The sequence below is a fragment of the Entelurus aequoreus genome, linkage group LG11 (genome assembly GCF_033978785.1).
Source record: "Entelurus aequoreus isolate RoL-2023_Sb linkage group LG11, RoL_Eaeq_v1.1, whole genome shotgun sequence".
Classification (NCBI taxonomy): Eukaryota; Metazoa; Chordata; class Actinopteri; order Syngnathiformes; family Syngnathidae; genus Entelurus; species Entelurus aequoreus.
The window spans coordinates 8,962,527-8,985,535 of NC_084741.1; the positions used below are offsets into that span (position 1 = coordinate 8,962,527).

Sequence of the window (23,009 nt, forward strand, 5' to 3'; positions counted from 1 at the left end):
GGGGCCCAGTCTGGAGTGGGAAAAAACCTCCATGCAAAGCACATATACATATTACAACGTACATCTCCAGATATCTAGCAACAGAGGGGAGGGAGTGAGGGGCCATGGTGGCAGGCCGCAGCTCTCAGGCGCTGCCCATCCTTCCATCACTCCTATGGGTGATGGAAGGAAAAAACCCACAAGTAATGTAAGAAAAAAACATGGTGACGTACATCTCGAGATATCTAGCAATAGAGGGGAGGGAGTGAGGTGGCAGGTCGCAGCTCTCAGGCGCTGCCCATCCTTCCATCACTCCTATGGGTGATGGAAGGAAAAAAGCCACAAGTAAAGTAAGAAAAAACATGGTGATGTACATCTCGAGATATCTAGCAACAGGGGGGAGGGAGTGAGGTGCCATGGTGGCAGGCCGCAGCTCTCAGGCGCTGCCCATCCTTCCATCACTCCTATGGGTGATGGAAGGAAAAAAGCCACAAGTAATGTAAGAAAAAAACATGGTGACGTACATCTCGAGATATCTAGCAATCGAGGGGAGGGAGTGAGGGGCCATGGTGGCAGGCCGCAGCTCTCAGGCGCTGCCCATCCTTCCATCACTCCTATGGGTGATGGAAGGAAAAAAGCCACAAGTAATGTAAGAAAAAAACATGGTGTTTACTCTTTAATATCAATCTAAAACACAAAGCAAATTGGCTAAAAGTCTCGGGCGGTGCTGGAGCCTATCTCAGCTGCGGTAGAAAATGGATGGATGGATGGAAGATGAAGTCAAATAAACAAGCTATGTTCTTGTCCAGCAACACCACGTGGTTCAGTGCAACAGTTTGGCCAACAAAAATCCCCCGGCCAAACTATGAAAAAAACTGCAACTTATAGTCCGAAAAATACGGTCATTTTTTAAATTTTTTATTTAGACAAAAACATATTTGGAAAATATGATAATATACTGTAATATTTGATGCAATAATGGATACTATTAAAGTTTAAAAGGCATGCAATTTCAAGCAGTACATATATTTTTTTCTGTCAAAATAAAAAAAATCAATTACCGTATTTTCGGAGTATAAATCGCTCCGGAGTATAAGTCACACCGGCCGAAAATGCATAATAAAGAAGGAAAAAAACATATATAAGTCACACTGGAGCAGGAGTCACCAACCTTTTTGAAAGCAAGAGCTACTTCTTGGGTAGTGATTAATGCGAAGGGCTACCAGTTTGATACACACTTCAATAAATTGCCAGAAATAGCCAATTTGCTCAATTTACCTCTAACTCTATGTTATTATTAATAATTAATGATATTTACACTTAATTGAACGGTTTAAAAGAGGAGAAAACACAAAAAAAAAATGACAATTACATTTTGAAACATAGTTTATCTTCAATTTCGACTCTTTAAAATTCAAAATTCAACCGAAAAAAAGAAGAGAAAAACTAGCTAATTCGAATCTTTTTGAAAAAATAAAAAAAATAATTTATGGAACATCATTAGTAATTTTTCCTGATTAAGATTAATTTTAGAATTTTGATGACATGTTTTAAATAGGTTAAAATCCAATCTACACTTTGTTAGAATATATAACAAATTGGACCAAGCTATATTTCTAACAAAGACAAATCATTATTTCTTCTAGATTTTCCAGAACAAAAATTTTAAAAGGAATTCAAAAGACTTTGAAATAAGATTTAAATTTGATTCTACAGATTTTCTAGATTTGCCAGAATAGTTTTTTTGAATTTTAATCATAATAAGTTTGAAGAAATATTTCACAAATATTCTTCGTCGAAAAAACAGAAGCTAAAATGAAGAATTAAATTAAAATGTATTTATTATTCTTTACAATAAAAATTTTTTTTTTTACTCCAACATTGATTTTAATTGTCAGGAAAGAAGAGGAAGGAATTTAAAAGGTAAAAAGGTATATGTGTTTAAAAATCCTAAAATCATTTTTAAGGTTGTATTTTGTCTCTAAAATTGTCTTTCTGAAAGTTATAAGAAGCAAAGTAAAAAAAAATACTGAATTTATTTAAACAAGTGAAGACCAAGTCTTTAAAATATTTTCTTGGATTTTCAAATTCTATTTGAGTTTTGTCTCTCTTAGAATTAAACATGTCAGGCAAAGCGAGACCAGCTTGCTAGTAAATAAATACAATTTAAAAAATAGAGGCAGCTCACTGGTAAGTGCTGCTATTTGAGCTATTTTTAGAACAGGCCAGCGGGCTACTCATCTGGTCCTTACGGGCTACCTGGTGCCCGCGGGCACCGCGTTGGTGACCCTGCACTGGAGTATAAGTCGCTTGTTTTGGGGAAATGTATTTGATAAAAGCCAACACCAAAAATAGACTTTTGAAAGGCAATTTAAAATGTCTAAAGAATAGTGAACAACAGGCTGAATAAGTGTACGTTATATGAGGCATAAATAACCAACTGGTATGTTAACGTAACATATTATGGTAAGAGTCATTCAAATAACTATAACATATAGAACATGCTATACGTTTACCAAACAATCTGTCACTCCTAATCGCTAAATCCCATGAAATCTTATACGTCTAGTCTCTTACGTGAATGACATCAATAATATTATTGGATATTTTACGCTAATGTGTTCATCATTTCACACATAAGTCGCTCCTGAGTATAAGTCGCACCCCCGGCCAAACTATGAAAAAAACTGCAACTTATAGTCCGAAAAATACGGTAATTTAAAAAAAAAATTTATTTAGACAAAAACATATTTGGAAAGTAAGATAATTTACTGTAATATTTGATGCAATAATGCATACTATTAAAGTTTAAAAGGCATGCAATTTCAAGTAGTACATTTTTTTTTTTCTGTCAAAATAAAAAAAATCAATTACCGTATTTTTCGGAGTATAAGTCGCTCTGCAGTATAAGTCGCACCGGCCGAAAATGCATAATAAAGAAGGAAAAAACATATATAAGTCGCACTGGAGTATAAGTCGCATTTTTGGGGGAAATGTATTTGATAAAAGCCAACACCAAGAATAGACTGTTTTCTGCTGCATATTTCACTATTTTTTTTATTTATTTTTTATTTTTTCAAATAAACCTTTATTTATAAACTGCAACATGTACAAACAGCTGAGAAACAATAATCAAAGTAAGTATGGTGCCAGTATGCTGTTTTTTTCAATAAAATACTGGATAGGATAGAAATGTAGTTTGTCTCTTTTATCCGATTATTAATCGATTAATCGAAGTAATAATCGACAGATTAATCGATTATCAAATTAATCGTTAGTTGCAGCCCTACACGCTAACATAAAATCTGCTTAGTGAGAGTAATGATCTTATCAGACAGAAAATAAGCAAATATCAGCCTTATGTGAGATATTTCATCTTACTTAGATTTCACTTTTTGCAGTGAATGAGCTAAATAATATTATTTGATATTTTACGGTAATGTGTTAATCATTTCACACATAAATCACTCCAGAGTATAAATCGGCCAAACTATGAAAAAAACTGCGATTTATAATCCGAAAAATACGGTACATTTAGTGAGAAAATATGAAGTACTTTATTGACACATATCATTTCCAGATCAAATGATGTGGCGAGCCAGATCAAATGATGTGGCGGGCCAGATCAAATGATGTGGCGGGCCAGATAAAATGATGTGGCGGGCCAGATGTGCCCCCCGGGCCTTGAGTTTGACACCTGTGCATTAGAGCTGTCTTAAAACAAAAAAAAGATGTCAGGTTTGTGTATAAAATGATCTGATGTTGTTTCCTTCAGCAAACCCGGAGACTTTCGGCCTTTACTTCGTGCTGGGCGTGTGTTTCGGCCTGGTGTTGACCCTCTGCCTGCTGGTCATCCGCATCTCCTGCAAGCCACGCGCCAAGCAGGCCTCGTCCGCCGCCGCGCCCGAGAAGAAACCGCCGAAGGACGTCGTCGTCGTCGTCGGCGAGGAGGAGGAGGAGAGCGAGGAGGACGAGGACGAGGAGAGGTCTCGGGACGCGGAAGCGCCCACCCCGCTGCTCGCCACCGAGATCCCCGTCTGCAACCACAGCAGCAACCACTCGGACGGCACGCTGAACGTCTTCACTTCGGCCGACGAGCTGGAGAGGGCGCAGCGGCTGGAGGAGCGGGAGAGGATCATACGGGAGATCTGGAGGAACGGACAGCCGGACATCCTGGGGTCGGGGACGGGGACCATCGGAAGGGTGCATTACTACTAAGTCACATGACACTTTGAAGGCCTGTGACCTTGCACTTGCTACACTTCTATACTGACCATAACAACCAAGTCCTGTCTTCAAAGACTGGAGAGTGACTGGAGCTGATGACACTTGAAGTTTTGGCTATGGCGCTTATTGTGTTATGCTTGTGGTGAGTACAACATGGAAGCATTCATATGGAGAATGTATAGACCAGGGGTGGCCATTACGTGGATGGCGGCGGGTGTGTCAGTCCATCGCCAGCCAGGCATTACAAAAATAGACCTAAAAATTAGTATTCATCAATCTTCACCAAGATGTCACTTTCGTGACTTGATTGACATTCACAGCACCCGATGGTCTTGTGAGATGATGCTGGCTGCTGCCAGATCACTATTAAGAAAAAACGACCGACAGAAAGGCGAGAAACACTTTTTATTTCAACAGACTCTCACGCGCCGTACCTGCCGTCAAAACTCTCTAAAGACCGACTGCACAGTTCCTGTCTTCACAATAAAAGCGCTGTTTCAACCTGCCTGCGCCGACAAAATAAGAGTCTCAGAAAGCTAGCGCACTCAAGCTAGCAAGCTACGGCATCAATCAATCAATCAATCAATGTTTATTCATATAGCCCTAAATCACAAATGTCTCAAAGGGCTGCACAAGCCTCAGCGACATCCTCGGCTCAGATCCCACATCAGGGCAAGGAAAAACTCAACCCAGTGGGATGACAATGAGAAACCTTGGAGAGGACCGCAGATGTATTGTATATATATATATATATATATATATATATATATATATATATATATATATATATATATATATATATATATATATATATATATATATATATATATATAAGAAATACTTGAATTTCAGTGAATTACAGCTATATGTATATTAGGGGTGTGGGAAAAAATCGATTCAAATTCAAATCGCGATTCTCACGTTGTGCAATTCAGAATCGATTCTCATTTTTAAAAAATGTATTAAAAAAAAATTTTTTTTTAAATGAATCAATCCAACAAAACAATACACAGCAACACCATAACAATGCAATCCAATTCCAAAAGCAAAGCCGAGCCAGCAACACTCAGAAGTGCAATAAACAGAGCAATTAAGAGGAGACACAAACACCACACACAACAATTGAGAGGAGACACAAACACCACACACAACAATTGAGAGGAGACACAAACACCACACACAACAATTGAGAGGAGACACAAACACCACACACAACAATTGAGAGGAGACACAAACACCACACACAACAATTGAGAGGAGACACAAACACCACACACAACAATTGAGAGGAGACACAAACACCACACAGAACAATTGAGAGGAGACACAAACACCACACACAACAATTGAGAGGAGACACAAACACCACACACAACAATTGAGAGGAGACACAAACACCACACACAACAATTGAGAGGAGACACAAACACCACACACAACAATTGAGAGGAGACACAAACACCACACACAACAATTGAGAGGAGACACAAACACCACACACAACAAAGCAAAAGTAGTGAAACAAAAATGAATATTATCAACAACAGTATCAATATTAGTTACAATTTCAACATAGCAGTGATTAAAAATCCCTCATTGACATTATCATTAGACATTAAAATAAAAAGAACAATAGTGTGACAGTGGCTTACACTTGCATCGCATCTCATAAGCTTGACAACACACTGTGTCCAATATTTTCACAAAGATAAAATAAGTCATATTTTTGGTTCATTTAATAGTTCAAACAAATGTACATTATTGCAATCAGTTGATAAAACATTGTCCTTTACAATTATAAAAGCTACTACTCTGCTTGCATGTCAGCAGACTGGGGTAGATCCTGCTGAAATCTATGTATTCCATCAATAGACAATCATTTTCAATCAGGAAAATATCGTTTTTGAATCGAGAATCGTGTTGAATTGAAAAAAAAAATTTGATTTTGAATTGAATCGTGACCCCAAGAATCGATATTGAATCGAATCGTGGGACACCCAAAGATTCACAGCCCTAATATATATATATATATATATATATATATATATATATATATATATATATATATATATATATATATATATATATATATATATATATATATATATACACACACACACACCCCCCCCAATGAGCCTTTTGAATATCTCCCTAATTGTGAGGTCTCAAGGTTGGCAAGTATGAGCTACGGAGTTTGCCGCCAATGTATGTCCTGTAAAGTGTATAAAAGGGAGTATGGAAGCTGGACAAATAAGATGGCAAAAAGTAACCACTTTCATGTGGTATTGGACAGAAAGCAGAACTTTTTTTCTCCTCCATTCGAAAATGTGGACGTTATCATCACTGCTGCACTGCAAAAAGTCAGTGTTCAAAAACAAGAAAAAATGATATAAAAATTAGGGGTATTTTATTTGAACTAAGCAAAATTATCTGCCAATAGAACAAGAAAATTCGGTTTGTCAAGACTTTCCAAAACAAGTCAAATTAGCTAACCTGAATGAACCCAGAAATAGCTTAAAATAAGTATATTCTCACTAATAACAAGTGCACTTTTCTTGGTAGAAAAAAAAGAGACCTTTTTGCTCAATATGTTGAAAAATATTCTTAAATGAAGTAAATGCTAGTGCCATTATCTTGACATAATGATATGCACTCGGCATCATGATTTTTTTTTCATGCTTGAAGTAAGAAATGATTACTTTCAAAAAGTAGTTTTCTACTTGTGAGTGTTGATGACACAACACTTGATATTCTAGTTTCAAGCATGTTTTACTCAATATAGCTCATAACATCTCAGCAACAAGCTGTAATATCTTACTGACATCATTTAGGACCAAAACAAGTAAAACACTCTAACATCAAATGTGCTTAGTGAAAAGAATGATCTTATCAGACAGAAAATAAGCAAATATCAGCCTTATTTGACATATTTAATCTTACTTAGATTTCACTTTTTGCAGTGTGTGATTCCAATCAATGCAAGTCATCAGAATCAGGTAATACGCCAACTTATATTCTTGTTTTCATGAAAAAAAGGAATCTTTATGTTACGGTTTGAGTTTATTTCGACCATTACAACATCATCCATGTGTTAAACATGCTTATATTTTTATTAAACACCTTTAACATTGTGGAGGTTGCCCTCCAGCGGGTTCTTCGGACCACCAAGCACTGACATGAGAGTCCAGGTTAAGATTCACAATGATGTTTTATTTTTTCCAAATACAATCTTTTGTGGCTTTTCAGCAAATGTCTCTTTCTCGCTCTCCCTCCGACTCTCCTTCAGCTCCAACTCCCACTCCGACCCCTCTCTCCTCCCGGCTGCTGCCTTTTAGCAGAGCGACAGGTGATTAGATAACCAGGCCCAGTTGGGCCATCTACGCACCTGTCGCTCATTTCGAACCTGGTCCTGGCACACCCCCCGCAGGCCACGCCCCCCTCCACAAACATGTTCACAAAATATGTCTCTTTCATAAATAAATATAAATTATACTCTGTATTTTTTGGAGTATAAGTCGCTCCGGAGTATAAGTCACACCGGCCGAAAATGCATAATAAAGAAGGAAAGAAACATATATAAGTTGCATTTTTTGGGGAAATGTATTTGATTAAAGCCAACACCAAGAATAGACATTTGAAAGGCAATTTAAAATAAATAAAGAATAGTGAACAACAGGCTGAATAAGTGTACGTTATATGAGGCATAAATAACCAACTGCTATGTTAACGTAACATACAAACCCCGTTTCCATATGAGTTGGGAAATGGTGTTAGATGTAAATATAAACGGAATACAATGATTTGCAAATCCTTTTCAAGCCATATTCAGTTGAATATGCTACAAAGACAACATATTTCATGTTCAAACTCATAAACATTTATTTTTGTGCAAATAATCATTAACTTTATAATTTGATGGCAGCAACACGTGACAAAGAAGTTGGGAAAGGTGGCAATAAATACTGATAAAGTTGAGGAATGCTCATCAAACACTTATTTGGAACATCCCACAGGTGAACAGGCTAATTGGGAACAGGTGGGTGCCATGATTGGGTATAAAAGTAGATTCAGTCATTCACAAACAAGGATGGGGCGAGGGTCACCACTTTGTCAACAAATGCCTGAGCAAATTGTTGAACAGTTTAAGAAAAACCTTTCTCAAGCAGCTATTGCAAGGAATTTAGGGATTTCACCATCTACGCTCCGTAATATCATCAAAGGGTTCAGAGAATGTGGAGAAATCACTGCAGGTAAGCAGCTAAGCCCGTGACCTTCCATCCCTCAGGCTGTACAAGTGACATCAGTGTGTAAAGGATATCACCACATGGGCTCAGGAACACTTCAGAAACCCACTGTCAGTAACTACAGTTGGTCGCTACATCTGTAAGTGCAAGTTAAAACTCTCCTATGCAAGGCGAAAACCGTTTATCAACAACACCCAGAAACGCCGTCGGCTTCGCTGGGCCTGAGCTCATCTAAGATGGACTGATACAAAGTGGAAAAGTGTTCTGTGGTCTGACGAGTCCACATTTCAAATTGTTTTTGGAAACTGTGGATGTCGTGTCCTCCGGACCAAAGAGGAAAAGAACCATCCGGATTGTTCTAGGTGCAAAGTGTAAAAGGCAGCATGTGTGACGTATGGGGGTGTATTAGTGCCCAAGACATGGGTAACTTACACATCTGTGAAGGCACCATTAATGCTGAAAGGTACATACAGCTTTTGGAGCAACATATGTTGCCATCCAAGCAACGTTACCATGGACGCCCCTGCTTATTTCAGCAAGACAATGCCAAGCCACGTGTTACATCAACGTGGCTTCATAGTAAAAGAGTGCGGGTACTAGACTGGCCTGCCTGTAGTCCAGACATTGAAAATGTGTGGCACCTGCAATAGCAGAAGGGAGACCCCCGGACTGTTGAACAACTTAAGCTGTACATCAAGCAAGAATGGGAAAGAATTCCACTTCAAAAATGTGTCTCCTCACTTCCCAAACCTTTACTGAGTGTTGTTAAAAGGAAAGGCCATGTAACACAGTGGTGAACATGCCCTTTCACAACTACTTTGGCACGTGTTGCAGCCATGAAATTCTAAGTTCATTATTATTTGCAAAAAAAGTTTAAAATATCTTGTCTTTGCATTCAACTGAATATGGCTTGAAAAGGATTTGCAAATCATTGTATTCTGTTTATATTTACATCTAACACCATTTCCCAACTCATATGGAAACAGGGTTTGTATTATGGTAAGAGTCATTCAAATAACTATAACATATAGAACATGCTATACGTTTACCAAACAATCTGTCACTCCTAATCGCTAAATCCCATGAAATCTTATACGTCTAGTCTCTTGCGTGAATGACATCAATAATATTATTTGATATTTGATGCTAATGTGTTCATCATTTCACACATAAGTGGCTCCTGAGTATAAGTCGCACCCCTGGCCAAACTATGAAAAAAACTGCAACTTATAGTCTGAAAAATACGGTACATGAATGAGGTAGATGACCTCCACTTGCTCGTTTGAAAAGTAGCTGACCTGCAGAACAAGTGTGGCCACCCCTGCTCTAGAATGTCATGCAATGAAGGTTTTTATCTACAATTTCTCTGCCTGGAAATGTCTCCCAAGAGGGGCCCCAAGGAGAGGAAATGACAGTTTGACACGTCACTTCATCCAAGATCAGATAGTGTTAGAAATAAAACACAAAGTAATGACAGCTTGTTGTGGCGAGACATATTTCCTACATTATACACATCAAGAACGGAAATTAAAGCATTCAACAATTCATCTGAAAAATGTGGTGTTGATTCCTCACAGGACAAAACATTGTGTTGCCTTTCAGCTAAGAGTTTATTCAAAATAAAAGAAGACATGTTATCAAATGTCATTGACAGGATGGTCATCTTTAATGATGTACAGTGTTTGTGTCCTCTTGCTCCATTTTTACAGTAAATATGCGGGAACATCAACAAAACTGCCCTGGTGTGAGAACATGTTTGTCTTTATGGAGCTGTCTCAGGTGCAATAAGACTAAGGTCATTTCTTAAACATAGAGGACTTGTTTTATGTGACCAAAATACAGGACACGACAGGAGCCGGAAACTATAATTATGATTCATACGCTCTTTGGAAGAGTTTTGTAGTTGTTTGCATTTTTCAGGACATAAACAAATATTCCTTTATAAACCATGCAAAAATGTGTCATTCCTCCATCTCAGGGATTCTGCGGGCTTCATCGAGTGGCACGCCAACGAATCACTTGATTAAAGTACGGTGTTTTACTCTCCTATATTCAAACACAGTGTTACTGTTCAAACTGGCCAACAAATATGAAATACACTTGAATGAAACCTCTGCCTTGGGTTAAATAAATAAAGCAGCAATAATTGTCACACACACACGAGGTGTGGTGAAATGATTCTCTGCATTTGACCCCTTGATCACCCCCTGGGAGGTGAGGGGAGCAGTGAGGAGCAGCGGTGGCCACGCCCGGGAATAATTTTTGGGGATTTAACCCCCAATTCCAAGCCTTGATGCTGAGTGCCAAGCAGGGAGGTAATGGCTCCCATTTTTATAGTCTTTGGTATGACTCGGCCGGGGTTTGAACTCACGACCTACCCATCTCAGGGCGGACACTCTAACCACTAGGCCACTGGTCCCTAACCTTTTTGTAGCTGCGGACCGAGGGGGGGTATGGTATTTTTTTATTTTATTTTGTTGTCATAAATAAATACAATCATGTGTGCTTACGGAGTGTATCTCTGCAGACTGTATTGATCTATATTGGTATATAACGTATATATATTGTGTTTTTTATGTTGATTTAATAAAAAAATTAAAACATTTTATTTTTTTATTTTTATTTCTTTTGCGGTACCAATCGGTCCACGGACCAGTACCGGGCCGCGGCCTGGCGGTTGGGGCCCACTGCACTAGCCCCCTGAGTCGGTTTAACGACTACTTAGGCCTACTACGCTACTGTATTTTAACCTCTTAAGGCACAAGCTGTTTGTTTACATGCTTTTTTTAATTTCTCTTTGCTATTTGGGCCTATTGGACCCTAATTAGAATAAAAACTAAGAATCTTCTTTTGATATGATGTACTTAGTCCAGGGGTGTCCAAACTTTTTCCACTGAGGGCAAGCGGGGGCCATTTTCATATTTTTTATTTTAAAAACCAATACAATATATGTATAAAAAAGATACATTTAGGCCTCCACTCAAGCTTGATCCCGGTGACCCCAAAGAGTTTTGGTCAAAAAATGTTTTTTTTTAAATGTGTCATTATTTAGTATTATTATTATTCTTCTTCTTCAAGGTTTAAATCTCTGGATCAACATTAGGTATGTCTGTCAATATAACGTTTTTAAAGATTTAAGTTGTATGCCATTTTTGTCAAGGAAAACCGTGTTTTTTTTAATGGAAAAAAACACAAAATATGCAACATTTTCCCCCAATAAAATTTTAAAGTGGAATATTTGAGATTATATAATAATTGGAGCCTTAAAAAGGTCAATAACTCATAACAACATTGATTTTAATTAATAATTTTTTGATCAATGACACTTAAAAAAAAAAAAAAAAAAAGTCCCACTAAAATTATTGGGGATCCAAAAGGGTAAATAAATCCAACATTTTTTTTAACTTTTACCACAATAGTCTCAAGATCAACTTCAGATCTATCCGTCAATTATACGTTTTATTGTTGTTTATGTTTTCTGTTTGTTCGTTTTAGGCCGTTCTTTAAAAAACATAGTTTTTTAAATGGCAACCAAAAAATATGCAACATTTTCCCCCCAAAATATCTCAAAGTGGAATATTTAATGTGAAATAAATGGAGCCTTGAATAGGTCAATAATTCATAATGACATTGATTTTGATTCATTATTATTTTTTAAAGAAAGAAACTGCCTGCATGGCAGCTTTGTGTTATCAGAGTAAATAATGCAACATTTTCTTGTTACATTTCACCTCTTTTATAACACTTTTCGTATTTTTAGAATGTGCCGTGGGGCCGTTAAAAAATGACCTGCGGGCCGCAAATGGCCCCCGGGCCGCACTTTGGACACCCCTGACTTAGCCCATAAGTACACAAACGTGTACTTCATGTTTAGTGACATGCTCATTCTTATTTTTACACTTTTTTTCTTCCCAAATTCCATTGTATGTTATACTCTTCTGACACCACCAGATGGCAGTGTAAGTGTCCACATAAGTGGCCATAAGACCCCAATTCAGTAGTGTACACCATTTTGGAAATAGAGCTAAAAGGTGCTGTCCACGCATGTTTTTGATTGATTGATTGAAACTTTTATTAGTAGATTGCACAGTAAAGTAAATATTCCGTACAATTGACCACTAAATTGTAACACCCGAATAAGTTTTTCACCTTGTTTAAGTCGGGGTCCACGTTAATCAATTCATGGTACAAATATATACTATCATCATAATACAGTCATCACTAGGGATGATGTTTGATAAGAAATTATCGAGTTCGAGTCTATTATCAAATCCTCTTATCGAACCAATTCCTTATCGATTCTCTTATGGAGTCCAGATAGGTTGTTGTATATGGAAAAAACACACAATATTTGGTTTAACAAAAGCTCACTTTTATTACATAAGAAAAAAATAAAATCTAATAAATAAATATTGACTGTTACCCCCCTAAAAAAATTTAAAAAAAATAAACAAATATTGACTGTTACCCACCTAAAAAAATAAAATAAAATAAATAAATATTGACTGTTGTTACCCAAAGTATATTAAGTGGCATTTTTCATAAAAACAATTATATACAGTAACACAAAAACAAGTTGTCTCTGTGATCACTATAGGTGTATAAATAATAATATAGTGTTAAATAAAATCAGTCCCTTGGGCACAAAACTGAAAATAATACAGCTCTCCAAAAAGTGCACTTCTGCTGCTATTTGACATAACTGTTTGTTATGACGCTTTGACATTTTTGCACTTTATTTCTTTATTGAAAGAACATTCTATGAAGAGAAAAGTTGTTTGCAAATGTGGTTACAATGCTAAAATAATGAAAAGTTAAAGCTAAAAAAAAGAAATACACTTTATTGAGTTAACATTATTTCTTTATAGGGGGAAAGATGTGATGTTATGAGCTAGGCTAGGGAATATAACAACTACACTACCCAGCATGCAACGGGGGTGACGAGCATGCGCGGTAGCCCCGAAAAGTGTTCCATGTCTCACCCGGCAGCTAAATGAGGTTCTGTTATGAGCAATCTGTGAAAGTGAACGTCAAGAACTCAGCCAACACGCCTCGTCTGCATTATTTATAGTTAGACAGACAACACATACACAGTGTGATTTTGTAACGTTTACAAGGAAATAAAAACAAAAGTTAAAAAAGGGAGATCATCACACAAGTTAATCATCAGAGTATATGATGTAGCGGCTGGCTACGGGGTGTTAGCCAATGGCTTTGGCTGGGGCGGGACTTCCGGGGAAGTTAGGGAAGTGACGTTGTTGACAGGAAGTGGGGGTTCGAGTTTTGCCGGGAAAGGAGATAGACGCATGTTGGAGCTGTTGTGTGCCTTAAATGCATCTTGTACAATAAATGCAAGATAACTGAAGAAGTCTCTGAGCCTACATTCCTGAGATTATTACAATACATTGAATTATTTACAAAATGTGGCCACTAAGCCTTTAGAGGTGTTAATGTTGGACATTGGAGAGCAAAGTGTTGGCTGAGGTGAAAAAGCTTGACAACCACTGATCTACATTTGATCGTTTTGTATCACGTGGTCTGTGAATGACTTCTACCAATAGGAGGCCAGCTCTTGTTGGAGTTGCCGGACCAATCAGGTTTGAGCTTTCATCAGCATGACTTGGTTCGATTTTTTTTTTTTTTTTTTTTAAAGCCCCTGGCTTAACGCCATTTTCCCCACAAACATTTAAAAAAATGTGTACTCTGTTTCTTTCTGATACAGTTTTAATATGTACATTTTATTGACGTAACTTGTATGTTTGCGTCGGTGACGTCTAACAATTATGGGGGCGGTCAACAATGGCGGGAAGATGACTGCAGGTGACGTCCAGCACACGATGGAGACAGGTAAAGAAGCATCTTTTTTTATTACGTATGTTCAATTTAAGGCCGTTATTCCTACTGTGTGAGCTTGGGAAGACGACACTGTGATGGACTACTTTGGTGACGGTCGCTTGTAGCTTGAAGCCATTAGCCACCTGAACGGCTAACTGAGTTAGCATCAGGAGTTAGCATCAGTTAGCTGCTCGACTTATTGCGACTTGTCAACACAAATATTCACCCACCAATTTATTGCCTTTATGTAACTAATTAAAAGTTGACGCATTAAACATACAAGTATTATTATGGTGTGTCTATAAGGACTGCAAAATGTCACACATTAACAGACATATTACCTGCCGTTTAGCTTCACAATATCATGCAAAAGCAACTTTTCTTACCTCCTGGTACCTGCTGATGTGCACTTGGGTAATGAAAAAGTGGGTGACTTGGTTCGATTTTTTTTATTTAAAACCCCTAAACATTTTCCCCACAAACATTTTTAATTTTTTGTACTCTGTTTCTTTCTGATACAGTTTTAATGTGTACATTTTATTGACGTAACTTGTATGTTTGCTTCGGTCACCCACCAATGTATTGACTTTATGTAACTGAATAAAAGTTGACAAAATGACATCATTTCTATAAACCTCTCCCAAATGACAACAGGAGGCTAGATGGCAGTCGCACATAAGAGATACGTGTAGACTGCAATATGACGGCAGTAAACAACACCGAAACGTTAAATGTGCCATTGCGAATATAGAACATTACACACGGCGCTCAAAAATATGTCAAAATGTTTTTAGTACGACTTTGGTAAGCTATGAAGCCGCACCGCTTGATGGATTGTCGGCGCATTAAACATACGAGTATTATTATGGTGTGTGCATAAGGCAAAGTTTCACCTATTAGCAGACATATTACCTGCCGTTTAGCTTCACAATATCATGCAAAAGCAACTTTCTTACCTCCTGTACCTGCTGATGTGTATTTGGGATCTGCATAAGTACTGAAAACGTGCATGACTTAGTTCGATTTTTTTTTTTTGAAAGCCCCTAAACGCCATTTTCCACACAAACATTTTTAATTTTTTGTACTCTTGTTTCTTTCTGATACAGTTTTAATGTGTACATTTTATTGACGTAACTCGTATGTTTGCTTTGGTCACCCACCAATTTATTGACTTTATGTAACTGAATAAAAGTTGACACAATGACATGTCACATCATTTCTATAAACCTCTACCAAATGACAACAGGAGGCTAGATGGCAGTCGCACATAAGAGATATGTGTAGACCGCAATATGATGGCAGTAAACACAGTGTTTCCCATAAACTGCCAAGATACCTGTGGCGGTGGGGGCGTGGCTATGGGCATGGTCACATGACATCATCGAGTAATTTGCATAATTTACTACAATGACATGATTTTCTCTAAAAAGGCTAAAAAAATATATACTTACTAATTAATAATAACAGTTTTGTTTTAAATGTCCGTCCATCCATCCATCCATTTTATAATATAATTACAACACTTTATGTACATATTTATATACAGATTTGAACATTAAGTTATTCACTGAAATATATTTATTAATTGTGGTTCTTATAAAATATAAAAGCTAAAATGTCTCTTAAAGCTCTGCCCCTTTAATTAGTGCATACTAAATAATTTAACTTTAGCCTGCTACTACAAGCATATTATTTACCAGCAACATAAAGTGAAACAGAGGCAGAGGTGTCCTGCCACAGTCAGTAACAAATAAACAGAAAACAGTAGTGGTCAAATACAAATAAGGCAACAAGAGAAGTATCCTACACTTCTCTTTTGTAAAGTAAATCTGAACAGCCTATATGGGCATCTACATCAACTATATGATTTGCCTGAGAAGCTGGACAGAACAAAAAAATAAAGAAAAATCTATTTGTGGCGGACGTAATTCTTTCGTGGCTGGCCGCCACAAATAAATGGATGTATGGGAAACACTGAAACGACACCAAAACGTTAAATGTGCCATTGCGAATATAGAACATTACACACGGCGCTCAAAAATATGTCAAAATGTTTTTAGTACGACTTTGGTAAGCTATGAAGCCGCACCGCTTGATGGATTGTCGGCGCACTAAACATACCAGTATTATTATGGTGTGTGTATAAGGACTGCAAAATGTCACACATTAGCAGACATATTACCTGCCGTTTAGCTTCACAATATCATGCAAAAGCAACTTTTCTTACCTCCTGGTACCTGCTGATGTGCATTTGGGTAATGAAAACGTGGGTGACTTGGTTCGATTTTTTTTTTTTGAAAGCCCCTAAACATTTTCCCTACAAACATTTTTAATTTTTTGTACTCTGTTTCTTTCTGATACAGTTTTAATGTGTACATTTTATTGACGTAACTTGTATGTTTGCTTCGGTCACCCACCAATGTATTGACTTTATGTAACTGAATAAAAGTTGACAAAATGACATCATTTCTATAAACCTCTCCCAAATGACAACAGGAGGCTAGATGGCAGTCGCACATAAGAGATACGTGTAGACTGCAATATGACGGCAGTAAACAACACCGAAACGTTAAATGTGCCATTGCAAATATAGAACATTACACACGGCGCTCAAAAATATGTCAAAATGTTTTTAGTACGACTTTGGTAAGCTATGAAGCCGCACCGCTTGATGGATTGTCGGCGCATTAAACATACGAGTATTATTATGGTGTGTGTGTATAAGGCAAAATTTCACCTATTAGCAGACATATTACCTGCCGTTTAGCTTCACAATATCATGCAAAAGCAACTTTTCGTACCTCCTGTACCTGCTGATGTGTATTTGGGATCTGCATAAGTACTGAAAATGTGCGTGACTTGGTTCGATTTTTTTTTGAAAGCCCCTAAACGCCTTTTTCCCCACAAACATTTTAAATTTTTTGTACTCTGTTTCTTTCTGATACAGTTTTAATGTGTACATTTTATTGACGTAACTTGTATGTTTGCTTTGGTCACCCACCAATTTATTGACTTTATGTAACTAATTAAAAGTTGACACACTGACATGTCACATCATTTCTATAAACCTCTCCCAAATGACAACAGGAGGCTAGATGGCAGTCACACATCAGAGATACATTAGACTGACCATATTGTGAAATCCCAAAAAGAGGACACTTATATGTGTGCCAAGGCGGGCAGCACGCCAAGGCCGGACTAGGTGAAAATTTGCCAATAATACTTGAACTTGCTTTATAAATAATATACACTACCATTCAAAAGTTTGGGGTCACCCCAACAATTTTGTGGAACAGCCTTCATTTCTAAGAACAAGAATAGACTGTCGAGTTTTAGATGAAAGTTCTCTTTTTCTGGCCATTTTGAGCGTTTAATGGACCCCACAAATGTGATGCTCCAGAAAGTCAATCTGCTCAAAGGAAGGTCAGTTTTGTAGCTTCTGTAACGAGCTAAAGTGTTTTCAGATGTGTGAACATGATTGCACAAGGGTTTTCTAATCATCAATTAGCCTTCTGAGCCAATGAGCAAACACATTGTACCATTAGAACACTGGAGTGATAGTTGCTGGAAATGGGCCTCTATACACCTATGTAGATATTGCACCAAAAAGCAGACATTTGCAGCTAGAATAGTCATTTACCACATTAGCAATGTATAGAGTGTATTTCTTTCAAGTTAAGACTAGTTTAAAGTTATCTTCATTGAAAAGTACAGTGCTTTTCCTTCAAAAATAAGGACATTTCAATGTGACCCCAAACTTTTGAACGGTAGTGTAGATTAAAATCATCATAGGTCCTCTTGAAGCTAACATCCCTACTTTTGGAATGTGTGAGAAAGCAATAGTACCCAGAGAACATCTGTGTCCAGGGAGAACATGCAAACTCCACTCAAAAATATACATTTCAGCAAGTTAGAGCACAGAGTACTGTGTTGCATGAAGTGATGTATTTTAAAACCAATCTAATGTAGAAGCCTTATTTCTCAAAATATTGTTTGCTGCAGGCCAATAAAAATACCAGTTGCATACCACAGATGACCCCCAGACTGGACTTTGGACACCCTTGCTGTAATGGATTGTGCTGGACCTTAGAGGTTCTACTGTATATGCTAATACAATACATTGATATAACTAAAAATATACGCTGGATGGGAAAGAAGTATTTAAACACATAGTATGTGGTGTTCTACTTAGTGGTTCTCTAGTGGCTTATACATACTGTACATTTAAATCCCACTTTTTTCCTCTTTGTGAGCCAAATGTCCCCCAGAGCTAGCCCTGAAGTCAATTCCCATGGAGTCGCACACATTAATCTGTGACAAGCTGCCCTTTGTCATTATTGCTTTTAAATGTTGAACTCTGCACTCCGACATTCGGTTTTTCCATTTTTCTGAAAGAGTCTTCAGATTTATTGGACGACCCAAAACCCCCTGCTCTCAGATTAAACATGCTCCCCAAATACCATGGTTGTTTTTAAAAATAGTTCATTCCCATGGCCCTTGATTTGTACGGGACCGCTTCCAGATGTTTGCCAGATGTGCTCCAAGGTGGGCAACGCTCAGTCAGGACTCACATCAGCAACAATGCAAGGAACTGAAGTCACCCTGGTTGACCCCAGCATGCTGCAGAGGTGGACACAACAATGTCTCCTCTGCCTGCTTGAGTTTACTTCCATGAATGCATCCGGCTCAAAAAACTCATCTTTAATAGCAACATGGCGCCCCCAGGTGGATTTTAGTAGTACAACAGTCTTGCATAGAATAAACATAATCAGCTGTTAAATGATCAAACCCTTGATCAACAGACATGACACTTTCTTTACATATGACACATAATATTCTGCTGAGACATTCAGAAGACTAAATGTTAAACACGAGAGATAAATATACAAAATAATCATCCGTCCTTTTCCAGCATTCACAACATATACATTTTTAATTCTCAGAAGTCCTTTTTAAATGTAAGCCCTTGTCTTTGTGCCAGCAGAATAAGAGCTTGTTTCAATGTTGCAGTTCTAGTGTTTGCCTCCCAACACGTGCACTTCTTCCTGCGTGGAAAACACAAACATCTTTAGTATTCTTTTAAATCCAGGATTATTGTGGGATTCTTGCAAAACACACAACGTTTCACTGACCTGCAGTGCCAGTCGTTTGTTTCTCTCTTCCTTCAGTTCTTCTTTCACTTGCTCTATGTCACGTCTAATCAATGATATAAATAAAAGAGCTTTTAGGAAATATATACAGTTGCGATCAAAAGTTCATACACTTGTAAAGAACATAATGTCATGGCTGTCTTGTAGGGCTGTGAATCTTTGGGTGTCCCACGATTCGATTCAATATCCATTTTTGGGGTCACGATTCAATTCAAAATCGATTTTTTTGTCAATTCAACATGATTCTTGATTAAAAAACAATTCTCTTTTCATTCAATACATAGGATTTCAGCAGGATCTACCCCAGTCTGCGGAGTAGTAGATTTTTGTAAAAAGCTTTTATAATTGTAAAGGACAATGTTTTATCAACTGATTGCAATAATGGCAATAATGGCAATTTGTTTTAACTATTAAATGAACCAAAAATATGACTTATTTTATCTTTGTGAAAATATTGGACACAGTGTGTTGTCAAGCTTATGAGATGCGATGCAAGTGTAAGCCACTGTGACACTATTGTTCTTTTTTTATTTTTTTATAAATGTCTAATGATAATGTCATTGAGGGATTTTTAATCACTGCTATGTTGAAATTGTAACTAATATTGATACTGTTGTTGATAATATTCATTTTTGTTTCACTACTTTTGGTTTGTTCTGTGTCGTGTTTGTGTCTCCTCTCAATTGCTCTGTTTATTGCAGTTCTGAGTGTTGCTGGCTCGGGTTTGGTTTTGGGATTGGATTGCATTGTTATGGTATTGCTGTGTATTGTTTTGTTGGATTGGTTAATTTAAAAATATATATATATATATATTTTCAAATAAAAAAATAAAATCAATTTTTTAAAAATGAGAATCGATTCTGAATTGCACAACGTGAGATTCGCAATTCGAATTCGAATCGATTTTTTCCCACACCCCTACTGTCTTGAGTTTCCAATAATTTCTACAACTCATATTTTTTTGTGACAGAGTGATTGGAGCACATACTTGTTGGTCACAAAAACACATTCATGAAGTTTGGTTCTTTTATGAATTTATTATGGGTCTACTGAAAATGTGAGGGTCAAAAGTATACATACAGCAATGTTAATATTTGCTTACATGTCCCTTGGCAAGTTTCACTGCAATAAGGCGCTTTTGGTAGCCATCCACAAGCTTCTGTTTGAATTTTTGACCACTCCTCTTGACAAAATTGGTGCAGTTCAGCTAAATTTGTGGACTTGTTTCTTCAGCATTGTCAATACGTTTAAGTCAGGACTTTGGGAAAGCCATTCTAAAACCTTCATTCTAAAATCTTGGCCAAACAGCTAAATTTTTGTTTCTTCTGACCACAGAACTTTCCTCCAGAAGGTTTTATCTTTGTCCATGTGATGTCAGATGAAACAAAAATTGAGCTGTTTGGCCACAATACCCAACAATGTGTTTGGAGGAGAAAAGGTGAGGCCTTTAATCCCAGGAACACCTTTCCTACCGTCAAGCATGGTAATGGTAGTATTATTCTCTGGGGCCTGTTTTGCTGCCAATGGAACTGGTGCTTTAAAGAGAGTAAATGGGACAATGAAAAAAGGAGGATTACCTCCAAATTCTTCAGGACAAGCTAAAATCATCAGCCCGGAGGTTGGGTCTTGGGCGCAGTTGGGTGTTTCAACAGGACAATGACCCCAAACACACGTCAAAAGTGGTAAAGGAATGGCTAAATCAGGCTAGAATGAAAGTTTTAGAATGGCCTTCGCAAAGTCCTGACTTAAATGTGTGGACAATGCTGAAGAAACAAGTCCATGTCAGAAAACCAACACATTTAGCTGAACTGCACCAATTTTGTCAAGAGGAGTGGTCAACAATTCAAGCAGAAGCTTGCCAGAAGCTTGTAGATGGCTACCAAAAGCGCCTTATTGCAGTGAAACTTGCCAAGGGACATGTAACCAAATATTAACATTCGCTAATTTTTAGGTCTATTTTTTTAATGCCCTGCTGGCGATCGACTGACACACCCTCCGCCATCGACCGGTAGCTCACGATCGACGTATTGGGCACCCCTGATATACAGGGTAGATGCTTTATGGTCCCTAAAAGGGTTAATTCAAATTCCAAACTATGCACGTATGTAACAAGCGTATTAACTTTGTGTGTTGTTAGTAGAGGTGGGGGAAATAATAGTATTTTAGATGCACTGCGATTCAGACATGGGCGATTGTAAAAATCGATTGGCAAATGTTCAAGAATCGAAATAGGCACTTCTAAAATGCGTAACATAAAAGTGCGGTACACGTCTTTGGCTGCACGCAACGAGCCACCTCACCCAGAGATCTAACCAGGTCCTTCCACCCTAAAAGCTGGTGTGTGGAAACACTTTATGAGCTAAGTTGATAGGCATCAAACTACTTTCACCGTAGACGTTCCTTCAGGCATTGTACACGATCACCACTAGGGCCGCACGATGTTGAGAAAAAACCTAATTGTGATTTTTCCCTTTAAATTACCATTGTGATCCAGTATGCGATTTTTATATTTTATACATATAAATGCATAAAACAGAAAATAGAGTGAAGGCAGATATATTACTTTTAGAGTGTCAATTAACATATTCTTCCACACATTATAAGTATAAGCAATGATATACTTTAAAATATAATTATTTGGCTTCATACAGACAGACTCAGAGCTTTTGAAATAACCGTTAAAAACTATACAGTGATCATAATGTAATGTAATGATAATATATGATGCCAAAGTAACTATTTAAAAGGCTATAAACCTTTATTTCTCATTACTGTAGAATTGTTTACCATTGTATCTGGAAGATAAATAACATTTAGTTATCTTAAAGCAAAGCAAAACATTTAACTTAAATAAATATTAAACATCTTACGGTCCATTTTTTCTTAGTTTAACAGAACATTTGGCTTCGTAACCATATTCCATCCATCCATTTTGTACCGCTTATCCTCTTAATTGTTGTTACTTTGCAGAACGGCTTGAGAGAAGAAATGATTACAATTCCGCCTCTTGCCATTAATAATTGCAGTAATTTAAACCTTTATGTTGATTAATTGTGCAGCCCTAATTGTGAACTCTTTGTATTACAAAATGTCAACATTCCACTCACTCATGTTGCGCCTGTAGAAGCTCTAGCGCTTTCCGCAGGTCCTTGATGTCAGCCTGGAGGATTTCCAATGTGCCCTCTTGTTTGTGGGCCACCTTTCGACTGTCCGCCACCACACGGGGAGGCGATGGTCGAACTGGGGCCGGCGACTTGGGCGGGCATTCAGGCTTCGTTGGCTTGAGATGCTCTGCACCCTGATTGTGTCAGAAATATATCACGCTAGAATCATCCCAATGTCAATCGTCAAGAATCAATCGCTAGAATCATCCCAATGTCAATCATCAAGAATCAGTCGCTAGAATCATCCCAATGTCAATTATCAAGAATCACTCGCTAGAATCATCCCAATGTCAATCATCAAAAATCAGTCGCTAGAATCATCCCCGTGTCAATCATCAAGAATCAGTCGTTATAATCATCCCAATGTCAATCCTCAAGAATCAGTCGCTAGAATCATCCCAATGTCAATC

The 23,009-nt window shown here is 37.5% G+C and overlaps 2 protein-coding genes across 16 annotated transcripts in view; one reads left to right on the forward strand and one right to left on the reverse strand.

Moving 5' to 3' along the window:
* The window catches only part of eva1ba (eva-1 homolog Ba (C. elegans)), a 99,011-nt gene extending 94,133 nt beyond the window's left edge, over positions 1-4,878 (forward strand). For all 13 annotated transcript variants that reach the window (XM_062062377.1, XM_062062376.1, XM_062062384.1 and 10 more), the window contains one exon: positions 3,755-4,878. In XM_062062377.1, coding sequence (XP_061918361.1) covers positions 3,755-4,197 — 443 coding nt within the window. In that variant the 3' untranslated portion in view covers positions 4,198-4,878. The remainder of the gene's footprint in view (positions 1-3,754) is intronic.
* Positions 4,879-18,696: 13,818 nt separating this feature from the next.
* Positions 18,697-23,009, reverse strand: part of sh3d21 (SH3 domain containing 21) — a 31,546-nt gene continuing 27,233 nt past the window's right edge. For 2 of the 3 annotated variants that reach the window (XM_062062392.1, XM_062062393.1), the window contains 3 exons: positions 22,543-22,733; positions 19,418-19,481; positions 18,697-19,330 (listed from right to left, as the gene is read on the reverse strand). In XM_062062392.1, coding sequence (XP_061918376.1) covers positions 19,298-19,330; positions 19,418-19,481; positions 22,543-22,733 — 288 coding nt within the window. In that variant the 3' untranslated portion in view covers positions 18,697-19,297. The remainder of the gene's footprint in view (positions 19,331-19,417; positions 19,482-22,542; positions 22,734-23,009) is intronic. The other variant, XM_062062391.1, reaches the window with a different exon arrangement.